The sequence below is a fragment of the Monodelphis domestica genome, chromosome 5 (genome assembly GCF_027887165.1).
Source record: "Monodelphis domestica isolate mMonDom1 chromosome 5, mMonDom1.pri, whole genome shotgun sequence".
Classification (NCBI taxonomy): Eukaryota; Metazoa; Chordata; class Mammalia; order Didelphimorphia; family Didelphidae; genus Monodelphis; species Monodelphis domestica.
In genome coordinates, this window is record NC_077231.1 from 150,068,016 (window position 1) to 150,085,606 (window position 17,591).

The 17,591-nt window shown below is 39.6% G+C and overlaps 1 protein-coding gene across 10 annotated transcripts in view; it reads right to left on the minus strand.

The window, feature by feature from the left end:
• Nucleotides 1–619: 619 nt before the first annotated feature.
• FRMD4A (FERM domain containing 4A) overlaps nucleotides 620–17,591 on the minus strand; it is a 743,442-nt gene continuing 726,470 nt past the window's right edge. For 8 of the 10 annotated variants that reach the window (XM_056800843.1, XM_007503986.3, XM_007503982.3 and 5 more), the window contains 3 exons: nucleotides 16,627–17,489; nucleotides 11,937–12,033; nucleotides 620–4,084 (listed from right to left, as the gene is read on the minus strand). In XM_056800843.1, coding sequence (XP_056656821.1) covers nucleotides 3,982–4,084; nucleotides 11,937–12,033; nucleotides 16,627–17,489 — 1,063 coding nt within the window. In that variant the 3' untranslated portion in view covers nucleotides 620–3,981. Of the gene's footprint in view, nucleotides 4,085–9,469; nucleotides 9,540–11,936; nucleotides 12,034–16,626; nucleotides 17,490–17,591 lie in introns of those variants that run through there. The other 2 variants (XM_016426043.2, XM_007503980.3) reach the window with 1 other exon arrangement.

Below are 17,591 nucleotides of genomic sequence, written 5' to 3' on the forward strand. Positions count from 1 at the left end.
GCTAAAATCCAGTTATCCTGGCCTTCTTTCTGTTCTTTATACATGATGTTCCCCCAGCCTAGACATGGGCACTGAATGACACGCCCGTACCTGGATGCTCCACCCTTTCCCTTCTACCTCTTGACTTCTCCAGTTTCCTTCAAGACAGCCCAAATAGGATCTTCTCAAGGAGGCATTCCCCACCACCCAAGTCCTGTTCCTATGATATGTGCATTTACCCCTATATAAATCTTGTAGGTGCCCAGTGAATTGGAGATTTTCTCTTCTGTTTAGAATGTGAACATCTTAGCTTATAGCCCCAATGCTTAGTGTAGTGCTCAGCATATGGTAGGTGCTTAATAAATGTTTGTTAGCTGACTAAACACCTCCAAAGCTACATGTTGCACAGCAGGTGCCGACTTCCATTGAATTCCCTGCACAAATGAAATCCCATGTTTAAACCCAAGTCCATGTGTCTCCCCCAATGTGAAATCCCAAGTCTATCTGCTGAAAATAAGTCTAAGGAAAGCGCAAAGATGGAGTGACATCAGTGGCCAAACTTTGATGAACTCTGCAAATGTGTCAAAGTGTCTGGTGTCAAGGAAGGAACGTGCAAAACCTTAAAGAGCAGCCAGGATCATTTCACTTTGAAAATGCTTTAATAAGTGTTGACAACACTGTTTTGCAAAATGTAAAGGTACTATACAAATTCTTAATACAAAAAGAATAAATTAAAAGCAGATTTTTCTTTTTAAATTCTGCAACTTTTTCTACAACATACATCTTTTTAAATTGATTACAGTCAAACAGAATCCAGTAAAATCATTTTACATGCTCTACAGTCAGTTTCAGGAGCAACCTAATCTTCTCCCCATTTTTTAAACTAGAGTCCATTTTACACAACTTGTAATAAAACTATTGACATTAATGTATATGTAAAACTTTACACCTAGTTAACTAAGCAGTAACTGGTCATCTGGTAGCACCTGGATGGAGTTTGCTATGTTTTGAACTAAACTAATACTGAATGAAAACAAATTGGGTTTTTTCTTTAACATTTTCAACACTCAACTGCATATAATAGACTTTTAAAAAATCAACCTGCCTCACAATATAATCTGGTGTATCTGGGAACACCAGTTTTCTGGCTAAACAGGAAATTTCATACATGTATCCAAAGAATGCAATAGTGGCTTTAGATCAGACCAGGGGCTTAATATTTCATTTTATTCTTTTTTAAACAAATAGGTTTTGTAAGAAGTTTGCAAGTGCTTGTATACAATAGCTATAATGTCTCCCATCGTAAGATGTTTAAACATGTTCATCTCAAATGACTAACATTTATGTACATTTGTATGAATTGAATGCAGCTAAACAGTAAAACCTGTTTTACTTAATCTCTCATCTTCACTACCAGACAGGCATGAAATCTGCCTGCTAGTCCCCTTCCTTGTCTTTCTTCCCTTTCTTCATCCAAAAAAAAAAAATCCCCAATTGATGTTTTAGGAATAAATTTTTCCTCTCATCCCTTTTGTGACTAAAATCTGTCTAAATTTTCAATTCTTGACTATATTCACTTTTGAGTGTAAAGTTTAGACTAAGCTTTGTATAAAAGTAGCGTATGTAGTTGTTGTCTCCTTATCCCATTCTTACTTAGTCTTTTGTCCCTTATTGCCCATGCCCAACCAGCTCATAGAGAATTTCTGTTCAGCCTGATTTTGGCCCTGCCTAATTTTTAAGGTGTGTGTGTGTGTGTGTGTGTGTGTATGTGAAACCTAACAGTGTAACAGTAGTTAATGGATGGGGACAAGGAAGAAAAAGAAAAATGTTTATAAAAATAATTACACTTCATAGGTTGATAAAAATATGGGATAACAAAAAACTGACCAGCATTTACACTGGCCTCTATGTCTCCAGTCTGTAATCCAATTTTGTTTTCTTGCCAATTGGTTTTCCTGACCTCATCACTAAGGAGAGGGAAATCACACACACAGTACGTTACAGAAGTGTTTGAGAAATTGCCCAGAGTCTCATCTTTCCTCCCAGGCCTGGGTTCTGACTTTTCTCCCCAACTGCTCCACTAGACTTGCTGCCTGAGCTATATTCAATTGTTCCACAATAAATCATTTTCTTTCTCGTTTTACTATTTTGGTTCTTATCCTCCTGGTCTGGTAGTCTATTGTTATTCTTGGATCACACACACATAAACAAAGGATTATCTATTTTTAATTTCTTTTTTCTTTTTTTTTTTAAAAAAAGGTTTTATTCTAAAGCTAACTTCAGTTTTGCTTTTCCACAAAATACTCCCAATCCCACCCACCCACCCCCTGGCTGTTTAATGCCTTTCCAATAGAAACTCATTATCTGCACAGAACAAGTGGAAAAAAGTCTCCTGCTCCCTCACCTTCCCAACCCCACTTGTGGCAATAAACCCAGCCCAGCACCGATGTGGAAACCTTATTTGTGCAGGCGTAAATAACCCAGTGGAGATTGTGCACTTGTTCGCTAATACAAAAGTACTTTCGAGGCCTTTGAAGATTGATGGCTTTCTAGACAGGTAAAAAGCATTGCTCATAATACATGTAAACTTGCAGCCCCTTTAAATCTTAACCCTTCTTTTTTTCCCCCTTCATCCATTTTGGGCATCTGTAGACAAATCTATGCATTAAGGTTATTGATAAAGTTTTTGGTGGTATTGTCCCTTGGGGAGGTGATTTTTCAAAAAGCTCTGCCACGTCTGCTGGCTAGTAGACACCCTGGTGAAAACCTTAGAGTTTTCGAGCATAGTTGGCTTATTTAAGTTAGCGACGCGTCAAGGAGCTAACTGGGTGCTGAGAGCTTTGAGATCATCGGAGCCCTTTGCTACACAAGTGCTAAATAAACATGAAAAGACCTATGACAAATGCTAATGGAGCTTTACCACTTGGATGGATCACAATGTGCTTTTAATCCTTGGTTTCTCACAAAAAATAAAACGAAACACCCTGTGCATAAAAGAGGATGTGATTTGTATGGGTTGTTTCCATGAAAGACTGCTTGACCACAACCATGAACATAAAGCGACTACCTGTCTTGTCCTCTGCTTGTGCAGCCAGGATCAACAGTACTTAAGCCTCTCGTGCTATCCCTCCCCACATATTTTCCCATATGTCCAGATTACGGCGGACTTTGGGTCAATAACGCTCTCCAAGACTACGGGGTCTTTCCCATCCATCGCACTAGCGTGGTTTTCCAGACTTTATGCTGAAGGGGCAATAGAGGTTAAGGGAGGCAGGCAGGCAGGCAGGCAGGCAGGCAGGGAGAGACGCTCACTTCTGGGAGTGATTGAGAACGTGAAAGGAGCTTACAAAGCAGAATGCCCTCCATCTCTTGGCCTTTCTTTTTCGTTGTTTTGTTATTTTTATTTTAATCTTTGGCAGCATAGAACTGATTGTGATCCTCTGATGCAGCTCTAAAGTGACAGGCTTCCTTTTTCATTCCCCCCAAACTGTTGTGTTAAAAAAAAATACTTCGAGTATAAACTGTGACTACCCACATCCGATATCCTCTTCTGGAAGTGCTTCATTAGCCTAGAGGTGGCAGGATGGACACATTCTTTCTGGGTCACAGAAGAGTCGTACTTCCCTTAGTTCTATCTCCAGGGTTGTCCCTCTGTCACACCCACCCCCAAATATCCGTTAGTGACATGGACCTCGATGTCAACTCTTGATTGTCCCTGGCCTGGGGGAATCTGTGATTGGAGGGCTGGAGGCAGTCACCAGGGATGCTTCTTAAGGATCTGCATGACTCTCTGTGGGCAGGAGAGCCATAGGACACACAGTGGGACCGGAACCTTCCAAAATGTCTCCTCAGTCAGGTTTTGAGGGCGAGGGGATGAGGAGAGGGGAGGAAAAAAGTGCTAAGAGCTGAAGCTGGTGCAGGGTGACCGTGCGTCTGGGTAAGGCAAATGAGAGGCAGTGAGGTGATCTCAGAATGGCATTGAGAAATTGGGGCCCAGCTCATTCACACCAGAGTCCCGGGCTTGGCTTTGTCCTGTCCATACCACTGGACATCGGCTAGTTCTGGATAGAGGGAAGAATCCAGGAAACAGCTATCATTGTAACTCCTGCAAAAAACAAAAAACAAAACAAAAACCCACAGGAGAAGCCATTAGAAACGAGAAGTGATCCTTACAGTCGACATACACATGAGTCCTAAGACACAGCTGAGCAGCGAGACCCTGTTATAGTTGCTTTCACAAACTACATGCTCATTGAGCACTGTAGGGAAGACTCCGTGTGGGAGGATCGAATTTGGAGGCAGAGACCCAGGTTCAGATCCCAGCTCTATGCCTCAGGCGCTTGGTGACCATATCATCAAGTCACTCAAACTCTCTGGGTCTCTGTTCATGGTCTGAAGAACGAGGCTGTCTTCTAATGCTCATTTCTAGCTCTAAATCTCTGGTGCTCTGACACAGATGATATTTGATTTACTATCAAATTGTTGGCTGGAATATGTTAGGGTGTGAAGGAATGAGACAAAATTTGGGGGAAGCACAAGAGGCACAGCTTACACTTTGATCTAGACAAAATTAAGAGCATCTTTCTCCAAAGGACCATTAAAAACACATCAGCTCAGTGAACCTCTACTCTCGCCAGAATGTAGAACATGCTTTGTAGGTTTTGGGTTGTGTCTGGAGATTGGCATTTTAAAGGTAACTATATATTTACTTTTCAGATGGAGGTCACCAATAAGATGGACAGTGGGATAATTCTTATTGTGACCAGTCTCTAGGAGGGATCCAACTCCTACCTGAGGGAACCATCTTTACACCTGTTAGCTTCCCCAGTGCATCGCTGGGAAGACTATAGTCTTCATTGGTGGGATCTCAAATTTCTAACCTGGATCTTTTTTAGGTAATATAAGTCAAGCATTTCTTTCTCTACTTCATTAGGTATAATAATGGGCTGAGATTATAGTTAGTGTATGAAGAAGTAATTCAGGCTATCAGTATAATTAGAACTCCTCCCCCTGAATTGTAAGAATCATCACATTTAGAGTCTGAAAGGATGTTGGAGGCGATATCATGTACCTTCTACTCTAGTCCTCTCCTTTTCTGAGCCCTTGTAGTGAGGAGCCTCCAGGAGGACAGAGTCAGGTCAAAGAGTTGCATAACATTATCTTTCTTACTCCTTCTAACTGATAAATAATATAGATTTATTTCTTGGTCCCTCTCTTTGAATTATGGCGTATGGTAACTGCTAACTGGATGACATGCTGGCTTTTAATCTTAGCACTTATTCTCCGTATTAGCATTTGTATCCTCTATGGAGCCACTGATAAATAGTTTTCTCCCTCATCTATGTGTCTACACTGCTTGGAGGTAGGGATCATAACTTTTGTTTCCTTGTGGCAGATGACATTTTTGGTGATGATAATGTCACTTATTATCTCAATTAGCTGAAGGGGCAGCTATCAGTGAATAGAGAACCAGGCCTAGACATAGGAGGTCCTGGGTTTAAATCTGGCCTCAGACACTTCCTAGTTATGTCACCTTGGGTAAGTCACTTAACCCCCATTGCCCAGCCCATACCACTTTTCTGCCTTGGAACCAATGCTTAGATTTGATTCTAAGACAGAAGGTCAGGGTCTAAAAAGAAAAGAAAAAACACTATGAGAATATAAACTCATCACCAGATGTTTTTCTGCCTGCCACCTTGGCTTGCCCCACTCATCATTAAGGAAGTTCAAAGGGAAACAAGACCAAAGAGAATTTCAGGAATGAACAATCTTCATGGATCCATTTAAGACCAAGAACAACTAGAAATAATATTTTCCTGTTTGATTTGCTGGCCTCTCTAGGAACTAGCTAGTGAGTGAAGGAGCTCTGGGTTTTGTAAATGTTTCCTGTCTAGGCTTTTACAGAAAAACCAAGAAACATCAGGAAATTCAAAGGCTTCTGCCAGAATACCCATGGATTCTAAATGGGCGTCATGTGGCTCCCTTGAAATGCTTGAGTTAGCTAGTACTGCTTAAATGTGGCTTCTGAAGCAAGATGCTACAAAAGCCTTTCATTAGGAGACTGGCCACAGATGTTGCTATCATTAGGGAGTAAATGAATGACACTGTTCTATCCACCCAGCTTTCCCTGTCCTAGAAGAGCTGGCATTTTCACTGGAGTCTGGTATTTTGAAACTTTCGTAAGAGAATAGAACAGTTGGGTATTTTAAAGATTTTCTTAAATTTATTTTCTTTGGTTCTGACATCTCTTCATTTTGAGATAAGAGCAGGACAAACCTTAGTTGGGGAAATTTTATGGCACAGAAGAACCCTCTAAGCAGCCTAAAAATGTTTGAAAAAAATATCTTCTATTAGAAATGTTTTCCAGTTTCTTGTCATGTCATGTCTAATTTAATTACTATGTGTTACTATAGTGTTTTGTAAAAAGTATTGTTAAATGACATGAATGACATGCAAATTCATGAAGCATTCTGTATTGTTGAAGGCTTTCCTGTTTCTACCTGCAAACTAGACTGGATCTCTTCTTCTACACATCCTTAGAATTTTGTTCTTCTTGTGGTAATTATTGAGTACTTATGATACCCGATACAGTATTATTTTGTGTTGCTGGCTTATTTCCCTACTAAATTGTAAGCTTCTTGAGGGTAGAGAGTTTATCTTCTACATTTTTATAGTTCTCAATGCACTGAGCACAGTGCTTTGGAAACATTCAATACATTTTTAAAAATAGAAGAATGGGAATTTTATTTATAGTGTATCTTTGTTCAAAGGAAACTCAAAGTACTCTTAATAATATTAGTCAAAATATATAACTGAGGGCCCCTTATTGTGCAAAGCACACTTAAAGTATGAAGCTTAATTGCATCGTTTTAACAGTGTTAGATTTAGTTGGCTTGACCTAAACTAAATGTTTCAAACATTTCTTAGACTTATAATTTGCTGTATGTGGAGATCCCTTTTGTGGCTCACACTGCCTCCTTGTGGATGAGCAATTAATTCTTCTATGACTAGACTGGGAATCAAGAATTCCCAAGGATGGAAGTAGCCTAGCAACATCAAAGCCTTCCACCCCCATCACTTTAAGCGTATCAAGGAGGATCAATTGTACCTAGTTTAATTTTCCATTTCCTTTTTACTAACATTTTGAGAAAATAGTAAGAAGTGGAACTCCAAGAAAAATCTCATTTAGTCTACCTCTAGAAGGTCAGCAAAGAGTATTTCCTAATGGATGAACATAGTTGTTATTATAATACATGGCATTTGAAGCCAGGATTGTGGCTTAAACTATATTTGCATCCTTTAAGTTAGTAGAGTCAATTGGAGAGAGACACAATACTAATTAAAAGACAGAATCCTTGGAGTTGTATTCTCCATTAATCCACTGATTCGATAAATATGGTAAACATGTACCAAACTATGTACCATAATACCACATATGATGTACAGGTACAGAAATGCCTCATACTCTAAGTGGATGGAACTAAAAATATGAATTAATAATTGGAAGTCATTTTACACAGTGTCTGCTTTGTGCAGAGGAATGTGCCCAATTCCTTCCTCAATATTCTTTTCCTCTTGCGCTCCCAACTACTCCCCAATGGTTTCAATGAATAGCTCTCTTTGGGAGATAAATTCCAAATTTATTTCTCTAGCCCCAACCTCTCATCCTGTTTCAAATTTACAACAGGTCTCCTTGGATATCAGGCTGGCACTTCCAAATTTAGTTTATCCAAAACTGAACTGCTCTTCTCCCCTAAGCTATATTCTTTCCAATTTCCTTCTTGCTATTGTGTTATTGATCTAGTTGGTCAGGCTTTAACTTTTTGATTCTTCCCTCTTCTTTCCCTTTTATACCTAATTAGTAGCAAAATTATATTTATAACTCCTTCAAAAATTTTCTTACATTTTCTTTTCTATTCTTCACTCTCATCATCTTAGTTCAGGTTCTTATTTTCTTATATTAGGGCTATTTTAAAAGTCTAGTCACTAGTATTTCTCTTCCTCCAACTCTCTTTTTATCTCTTTACAGTCTATTGTATATACTGGTGCGAGAGTACTTTTCTGAATGTACAATTCATCATTCTAGTCCTCTACTCAAAAACCTTCAGGGCTTCTCATTGCTTTCCAAATAAAGTACAAACTTTCTAGGCTTCAAGGCTAAGCAATAGGATCCCAACCTGTTATCTATCCAGCCTCTTCTCTTCTCTTCCCTTTACACAAACTTTCTGCACGAGCCAGAGAATGCTATTTGATATAGCTTGCATACAAAATATTCAGCATGGTATAGTGGATAAAGATTTGACTTTGAAGCCAGAAAAGATGTAGGTCTCACCTCTAAGAAATATGAGCTGTATGACCAAATAACTTAACCTCTTAGTGCTCCAAGGAACATTCTAAGACTGTAAATTGTAGAGAAAGTGCTCACCTGCCTTCCCTACTTGGAGTTTTCATATTCCAGTGAGGTTATAGATCTGGTCCCCATTCCTATTCTTATCATAAGTTTATCTTTGAAACCACAGCTTCCCTTTACCCAGAATGTCCTCTTTCATTTTAGCATGTTGAATCCAAACAATCTCAAATACTAGCTTCTCTTTGAAACTTTTGCTGATGCCTCTGCAGGAAGGGATCCTACTTTCCCCTGAATTCAGATGGTACTTTGTCCTCCTTTTATGATGTTTAACATATATTGTTGTCTTATTAGTCATTTAATGTGTCTCATTACTTCTATGCCTGACATATACTGCCTATTTAGATTTTGAGCCTCATCAAGATATAGGATAGGTCCTAAAATTTTTAAATATGGCACAAAATATTGTATGCAGAATGCCTTCAGTAAATCATTTTTCCTTAATGAATGGATTGTATCTTGTGATAGCTCTTTTACTACTGTCATAATCTGACTCCTGTATTATTATTTGCGTTTTCGAAAAGTATGGGTATTTCTTGTTCTTTTACTGTCTTCTCCCCACCCTGTCACTGGATTCCCATTAGTCTGGACTCCAAGTGCTCACGAATTAATGATTATACATTTCTGTATACTAGCTCCTAGCATAGTGCCATATATGATGAACAGAACTTGATCACAGAATACATATTTCTCATACACATCCAATAAATATTTGTGGATTTAATTAATTTACTATTAATTTTTAAAAGCTCACCTTTTTTTTTTCAAAGTCAGATTAGAGGGCAGCTATATTTTATATCTAAATAGCACAACTGATTTTTTAAAGCCTTTTGTCCCATATTGTGAAAAAAGATAGGTGAGGACTTTAGAATTGGAGGATAATTATGCCTGATTCACAGACAACTCTATATGTATCTAGAAACAGGACACAATCATAATAGCTTCCATACCATGCAAAAGTTTCCTTTTAGCTATTATGGTCTGATCAAGACAAACACATCTGGATCATATCTGAGATTATAAACTAAAGGGAAGTGTGAAAAGAAAAGGACCATAAGAACAAAAGATTCCCTTACTATACCTCTATTCATCAGTACTTTGGTGAGTTGGAGACTCAGACTCATCCATAGTGGGTGAGTTTTCTGTTGCTTCTCTGAACAAAGGAAAGCAAAGGAAGGAAGAGCAAAGAAGTAATGTTAAAGAAAAGAAGTGACACAGACATTGTTAAGAGCTTATTAATCCAATGGGAAGAATAATGAATGGATCATCTTTCCAGTTCAGGATATTAGTGACATACAACCCACTGATTTGTACATATTTTTAAACCATCTAATTCAAAATAACGTTTTCGAGGAGCAAATGACATGATTTACCTTTATTACCATTGTTTATGTGGTTCCCGCATTCTTTTTGCCTTCTGTCCAAAACCATTACCATGCCACAACAGACTATATGATTCTTGGCTGTTATGTACCACAACCTACATAAGGCATCGCACTAACAAGATTGGTTATTTGGGGGACTCAGGTGGTCACTTAGAGTTCTTGATGGCTAGAAGTGGTCAGGGAATCTTTCCAAACCAGCTGTGATGGAAATGTCTTTCTCAAGGAGTATACGAGGAGGAATACCAAAGGATTTCTAAAGTGCTTTTTAAATACTTATAATAGGATAATTATATGTGTGTATATGTGTATATGCAGATTACATATGGATGCGCAATCTCCATGTATATGTACATATATTCTACACATATACTCGCATGCCTATCTGTCCTCAGAACTGGACTTCATCCCAAAAAGTCTAGGTAGTTCAGAGAGATATTTTGGGACATGAATCCACACATCAAAATTAGAGAAATTAGAGAAATCACAGAGGTAAGGACTGTTTGTATTAATAATGTCTTTGATAACTATATGCATTTTGATAACTATATATATTGATAACTATATGCATTTTGATAACTATATGTATTGATGACTATATGCATTTAAATTATATTTAATCTAATAGAACCAATACCTAATTGATCCTCTGACTTCTTGGTTAATCTGTGTGCTCCCTAAGCCTCAAGGGAGGAGTTGCTTAGTCAATTTGTGGAATGTCTTATCAAATCTAATGCTTTCTACAGCCGGCCTTCATGGTCTGTGCTAGAGCCTTCAGGAACCCAAGGGTAATTTCTGCCCAAGCGACAGACCAAGAAATCCCAATAATCATGGTAACATTATAGGTTGGATCCACTGGTTCTCTTAATTCAACTAAAACTTTATTCCTGCTCATTCCTATAAGAGCAACCATGAATAGTGAATAGAGGGCCAAACCCAGAATCAAGATGTCCCATGCCTCAGATCCATAGTGTTTTCATGATCCTGGGAAAGTCACTTAATTTCTCAGGATCCCATACAACTTTCTTTTTTTTAAACCTTTACTTCCCATCTTAGAATCAATACTGCATATTGCTTCCAAGGCAGAAGAACAGTATAGCTAAGCAAAGGTGGTTAAATGACCCACTTGCCCAGGGTTACACAGCTAAGAAGTATATCAGACCAGATTTGAACCCAAGATCTAGGCTTAACTCTCAATGCATTCAGCCACCTAGCTGCTCCCATCCCACACAACTTTCTGAGGTTGTAAGTTGAAGAGCAAGTAGTGATTTATGTTATTGGAGCAATTTTCACAAAACAAACCTGTGCTAGGTCCTGAACCTTCCAAAAGTTTTTGAAGGACAGATGACATGGGCATGCACAACTATAGGCATCCAAACATCCTTATAAGTGAATATAAAAACTGAACTTAACTATAACTTTGCAGAGTCAAATAATGCTCACCAAATTTGGGTTTGCTATATGTCAATCAGCTAGCCAACAAGTATTTATAGGAATCCTATTGGTTTTATTGATTTGACAAGGAAATAACTGAAGATCATTACCAGAGAGCTTACTCTTTTGCTGTAGAGATGAAGACAGCTATACAAAGAGTTCATATTAGAGATCTTTAAGCCTGCCATCAACTGGTGTTGGTAGACCACCACTGTGATATATTTCAGGCACAGTTAAATAAAAAAAAAAAAAGATGCTGTGAAACTTCTATATAAAGATCAGATGAATAAGGGGCTAAATTTTGACCCTCACTTAGAAAGGGTTGTCACCATCACTGTGGTGCTTACAGCAATTCCAAGGGCTCTAACAATTCCATTTCCTCAAGTGTGAGTGAAATAGGAAACATTTCAGCTGCCAGTCATGTCATCAAAAAATCAGGAAAGTGTTTAGGGCGATAGATGACTGATATGAATGTGGTAGAGGTAATAGTACCTGATGGTTTTTCCTTTCTTAGCAAGAAGCATTCTGTGTAAATATATAAGCTATCTTCTCTTTTTCCCCCCAATGCTAAAAATACCTTTGCCCAGTACCTTCCTATCTTAGTCTTAACCCATTCCCTTGTTGCTTCCCCCCACTTTAGAAGGCTGCTATTAACCACTTCTCTTAAAGCTTATTGGTTGCCCTTTGAAAGTACAGCCACTGAAAAGAGGAGAAACAGCCCACATGGTACTCACCCGGATTGCCAAGTTAGGATGTGGTGTGGACTACTTGGGGGAGTAGCTCCAATTTCACTGGAAGGTGTTGAGCTTCTCTGGCTGTGAGGTAAGGCAGCTGTACAGGGAGCCAGAAAAGATGGGAGAGAAAATGAGTGTCAGAGCTTGGACAATGGAAACGTTGCTAGAAACCCCATGGAACTGCCATGAGCTCATCCACATTTATAGATGCAGAACACCAGCAAAATTCCCTCCTCCTTTCTTGAATCTTGTTGCTCTGGAGGTATACCAGTAGCCTTCCCTCTTCAACTAATGCCTTGTACCATCTAGTCATGAGTATGTACTTTTGGAAGATCTGGTAACCAGCTGAGAGGTATGAAGGAAGAAGTTTCAACAGCAGAAGAAATTTCAAAACTCCATGGTCCTTTTAGAGATTGCTAATACAGGAAAGACTGTTGTCTATCACTAGAGAGACCTCTCACAATACAAAAATATTTTTTTTTCCGTGCCCAGCATTGGGATTAAAGTCCACTTTTATGAACAGAGGTCTCAAGGAAGCGGCTTTTAGACCTTTTTCTCTTCACTGATGCAGGCTTATAAAGTACTGCTTATCTTATGGCAAAGGTGATAGAGCTTTAAAATTGATCTATTTAAGTCTGAATAATGGAAATGCATTATTTGGAGCAAGTGCAAAACCAGAAGAAAAAGCTTGGCTGATGGGGTTATTGACTTTCTCCCTCCTCGGTCAAGCTAGTATAACCAAACTAACCTAATTTATTTTTGTTTCTGCTTTGGCAGTGGGTAAGAAATGGGCTGATTCAAGCAAGCCTTCAGGGAGCAAGTCCAACCTGAAATGAATGTCCCAGGCTGCCTAGATCAGCAATCAGAAGCCAGTTGTGCTTCTAGGGTAGAGAGAGGCAGTTTGACTAGCTGTTCATCTTGAAAAGAGCTATCCCCAAAAGGAATGGTATCTGTTACTAGAGACATTAAAAAACAAGCTGGGAATGTCAGAGAAGGGATTCCTGACTTAGGAAGTAGTCCAGACCAGATGACCTCCATAATCCCCTCCAATATATAGCAGTTTGAATTCTTATGATCCCTGGAGCCCCTAAGAAAATGGTAATGAGTAATAACTGGTGTTAGGATCTTATGACCCTGTGGACTCACTATAATAATATTCATGAGAGTGCTTTTAAGGAGAGTCACCTTAAAAACAGGGCATATACTGGCAAATAAGCCAATTCTGGTGGGTCCCAAAATAATTATAAACCTTAAAGAGAATTTGACACACTGGCAAACAAGACCTGGAGGATCTTAAACACTCTATTGTTGGGAGTTCTCAGACAGGAGTTGAACTTATTTTTTTTTTAAATTTTGATGATGATTTCAATATAATTGGCTTTATTATAAGCTTATTTATTTTTCCTATGTATTTAAAATATGTTTTCAGAAATGGGGTCCATGACATTAGAAAAGTTAGGCACTTCATATTTTCTGAGTAACAGAATGTAGAGAATGGCACTAAGCTTCATGTTACTATATTACATAAAGTTTACTCTTCTATCAAAATCCAATCAAAATACAAAAGAAACAAGAGAGCTTTAAAAGAGCAAAGGAAATCCTTATAATTGCCACAGGGTGCTATCTCAGGAAGTGTGTGTGTTTGTGTTTGTGTGTGTGTGTGTGTGTGTGTGTGTGTGTGTTTTAAATTGTATTCGATTCCATTTAGATGAGTACAACTTATCAAAACTGTACCTATGTAGCACAGATGAAAATTCTGGAATTCCAAGTAAACATTTCAAGATGGTTCTTCTGACCACTGCTTAAATGTGACCCTACATACCCAGCTCCTTAGCTAAAAGAGGCTTCTCTTTTTATGGCCATTCCTGAGATGTAAGCACTACCTGCATGGAAGTTTCAAACATGGCTGAATATATTCTCGTGGTGCTCTGGCTTCCCTAAGATCTCTCTACTTGCTCCCCAAAAGATGGTCTAAAAAAAGAACTTGTGGCTTTTCAGAAAAGGCTTCTTGATTGATTTCTAAAAAATCATAAAAGTAGCATTTTAGCTAGGGCTCCTCCAGAAAAAGTAGGCTACTGGACAGGTTTTTCTATTTAAAGAGAATATAAATAATCCCCTTCCTTCATCTGCACAGTTTGCAAACTATTCTTTTTGCTGAGGATGCCATTGTTTGAAGGTTGGACTTTTTTGAATGATAGGATACTCTCATTCTTTGTCTCTTATAGTCTCCCTAAGAGATCAATGGCAATCATCATCAGGCTTGTTTCAGAGGTGGAACAAGCGAAGAATGACTAGAGAGTCCCAGAAAGTTCAAGCTTCTCATAATTAAATTAATGTATTATGTAAATTAACTCATTCTTATTTATTTATTATATAGTCTTAGAATGCTGAAGTGTCATGTAATTAAATTATGTTGATTTATTGTGCAAAATAAATAAAATTATGCAAAATATTTATCAGTCCTACAGTCGGGAATATCTGAATCTTTTTTTTTTTTAACTTGGCAGTGTAATACAGTGGAGAAAATATTGGTCTTAAGAGTCAGAAAGCCCAAGATTTTGATCAGTCTGAGTCCCAGCTAAGTGATTCACCTTTGGGAAATCACTTAAATTCTTTGAGCCCCAGTTTCTTAATCTGTTAAAATGGGAATGATAATAATTATATTGTCTACTTCACAGGGCTGTTGTGAGGCAATAACCTTAGAATTAAAGCTTACACCATAAATCTTAGAATTCTACATACATTAGTTATTATTACTGTTGTTGTTACTAACTATTATGAAAGATATAAATTAAGAAACCAGAAACGGAATGAGGAACCTGGACACTCTAGTCAGTAGACTGGAATTCTTTCTTCCCAGTTATCTGATGTATCATCAATGCCAATAATTTTGAGAAATTGCCTGTTCATCCAGATCCTTAGTTTTTTGACCAGAGAATCTTTCTTCTCAGTTTCTAGCCTTGATTTGGAACTTCTAATCCTTTCTATTGGTCCAACTCCAAATCTGACTCCTTTTTGAAGTGGTGAGCTGGGAAACTGTCTTTATTCCAGGCCACTAATGGGGCACTACATGGGAAATGACCTGCTGTACTTTATAGGTTTGAAATATTAATTTCAAAAGTGAGTTTTGGGATTGTGGCCTCCTTGGGTGGTTCAGTTTGCCAACAAGCCTTTGGGATTACTTTCAGTGCCTCTCTAGGGGAGCCCAGCCCTGTCCTAACTGTTCATTAACTGAGTCACTGCACAATCTCCTCATGAGTCAGATCTGATGATTATCCCTGGCTGGGCTACTTCCTCCTTAGGGCTAACATGAATAGCCTTCTGAAGGCATAGAATACTCTATCTCAATGTGCCATCTGAATTTGGAGTAAATTAAGCTGCCATCTTGCTATGCATGAAACCCAAGCTGCTCATTCTTGACTCTAAGGAGTTGTCTCTTTCCCCTCACCTCCATACAAGTACATTTTCTTTCTCCTGTCCATTTCCTTCCCTCTGGAAAAATGGCACTTTCATCACTCTTTTAAGTGAAAAATTCAGAGTTTCTTCTTAATTTCATGTCTACCCTCTGTTCTTTGAAACCCACCTCACACCCCTTCCTTAAGAAACAGAATTATTTCTTGTCAGTTCCACATCCACAACCTTTTTTGCTCTACGAGTACATGTATATGTGTGCCACTCCCTTCCTTAAGAACAGGAGTCATTATATTAGAGGGTAGCTAGATAGTGCGGCAGATAGAGTACCTAGCTTAAAGTCAAGAAGATTTATCTTCCTGAGTTCAAATTTGGTCTCAGACACATATTAGCTGTGTAACCCTGAACAAGTTATTTAACTTTGTTTGTTTCAGTTTCCTCATCTATAGAATAAGCTAGAGAAGGAAATGGCAAACCATTCCAGTATCTTTGCCATGAAAATTCCAAATCAGGTCATGAAGAGTCAGACACAACTGAAATGATCCAACAACACAGTGTCAGAGGACTTTGTGCTGGAAAAGGATTTAGAAGTCACCTAGTTCAACCCTCTCATTTTTTAGATGGGGAAACAGAGGCTTGGAAAGACTAAGAGGCTTGAGTAGCAGAGTCAAGATTTGATCTCAGATCTTCTGATTCCAAATTCCAAAAGATAGAGTAGGAGAAAAGGGGTGTCATGATAGATTATTCTCTAGGCTTGTTCAGCTCCCATAAAGACATAAAGCTCAGATCAGCTGTTGTCCAGCCTCAATGTTAGCCAGTACATTTTTATATGGTTCTTCAGTTGGGTTCTACTCAGGCTCAGAAGCTGAGAACTAGACCAAAGAGAAAGTGGTTAGGGCAAGTGGTCTTAGATCCTGTACTTTTTTGGATAATTTGATAACTATTTCAGTGTAATTGGTTTCCTTTGTAGAGAAGGGAATGGGTACTTGTTAAATTCCAGCCATTTTATTTGCCAGGCATTGTGCAAAGCACTTTACAGATATTTTCTGATTTGGTCATAACGTGTAACCCTCTATTTTATGAATTGAAAAGAAAAAAAATCTGTTAAGTGTTCCTTAGACTTCACCAGAGCATCACCAGGAACCATGACATAAAAAAAGGTTAGGCAGTCCTGAGTTGGGAGCTCGGTGAATTTCTATTTTCAGCACTATATTTATAAAGAATCGGAGTCCCTTGATGGACCCAACCCAATGAATCCTGAGCCCCGGCCCGCTCTTACCTGACGTGGCTTTGCACATCTGAGGCATTCTCGTTACCCGGCTGTGGGCCACAAAGGTACTCTGAGATGATGTACTATATTGGGAGCCGCTATCTGAGGAGGTGGAGCTGGTGTGCGACAGGCGGCTGTGCTCCTTGTGGGAGGCAGTCGAGCGCTGGTACCACAGTCGCAGCTCATCCGAGACAACCGTCCGGCCGGAGCTTTTCTCATGGTGGCCCTCTCGGCCCAGCGACGGAGTCCGTATGATCTGGGAACGGGAGGGGGTCAGCCGGACCGAGTCCCCCTCGTCCCCGTGCCAGTTCTCTTTGAACATGCCTCCCGCAGTATAGGAGTTGGACGTCTTAAATTGTGCTTTTACGCTGTAGTGTCCCTCCTGGTCATTCTCCAGGCTGCGCACTACCACCGGGGTGGAGCTCCCCTCAATGTACAGCGGGTACTCCTTGATGCGGTACTGAGACGAAGGCTGGCTCTGGCTGTGGAGGTAGACCCCGTGGTGGCCTGTGCCATTCCGGGCCGCCAGGTTGGGCATGCTCCCTGAATTGGAAGAGACCAGGTTCCCGGCCGATTTGTGTCGCTGCCGCTGCCTCTCCCTCGCCTTCGAAGGGGAGTCTTCGGCGAGAGTGGAGTAGTTGGGGTTCATCTGGGCTGGGTAGTAGTGCTCAGAGCTCGAGTGGCTGGTACAAGAGGAGCAGTCGTCCATGGGATCCGAGCCGTTGCTGCTACGAGTCCTTGGGGTGTAGAAGTCAGGGCTACCCGTGTCATTCTCTGACCCCAGGAGCTTGCCCTGTGATTCCAAGCTGGAACTCCGGTGCCTAAAGTGCAGTGCTAAGCTGTGCAGTCTGGTTGGGCTGATGTCAACTGACCTGTGGAAAAGCATCAGAAACGTCGGTCTCGGGCTCTGTTTGGGGAACTGATGGCAAAGCTATAGGGGAGGAGGAATCGTCCAACTAAGGGAGCCATGGATT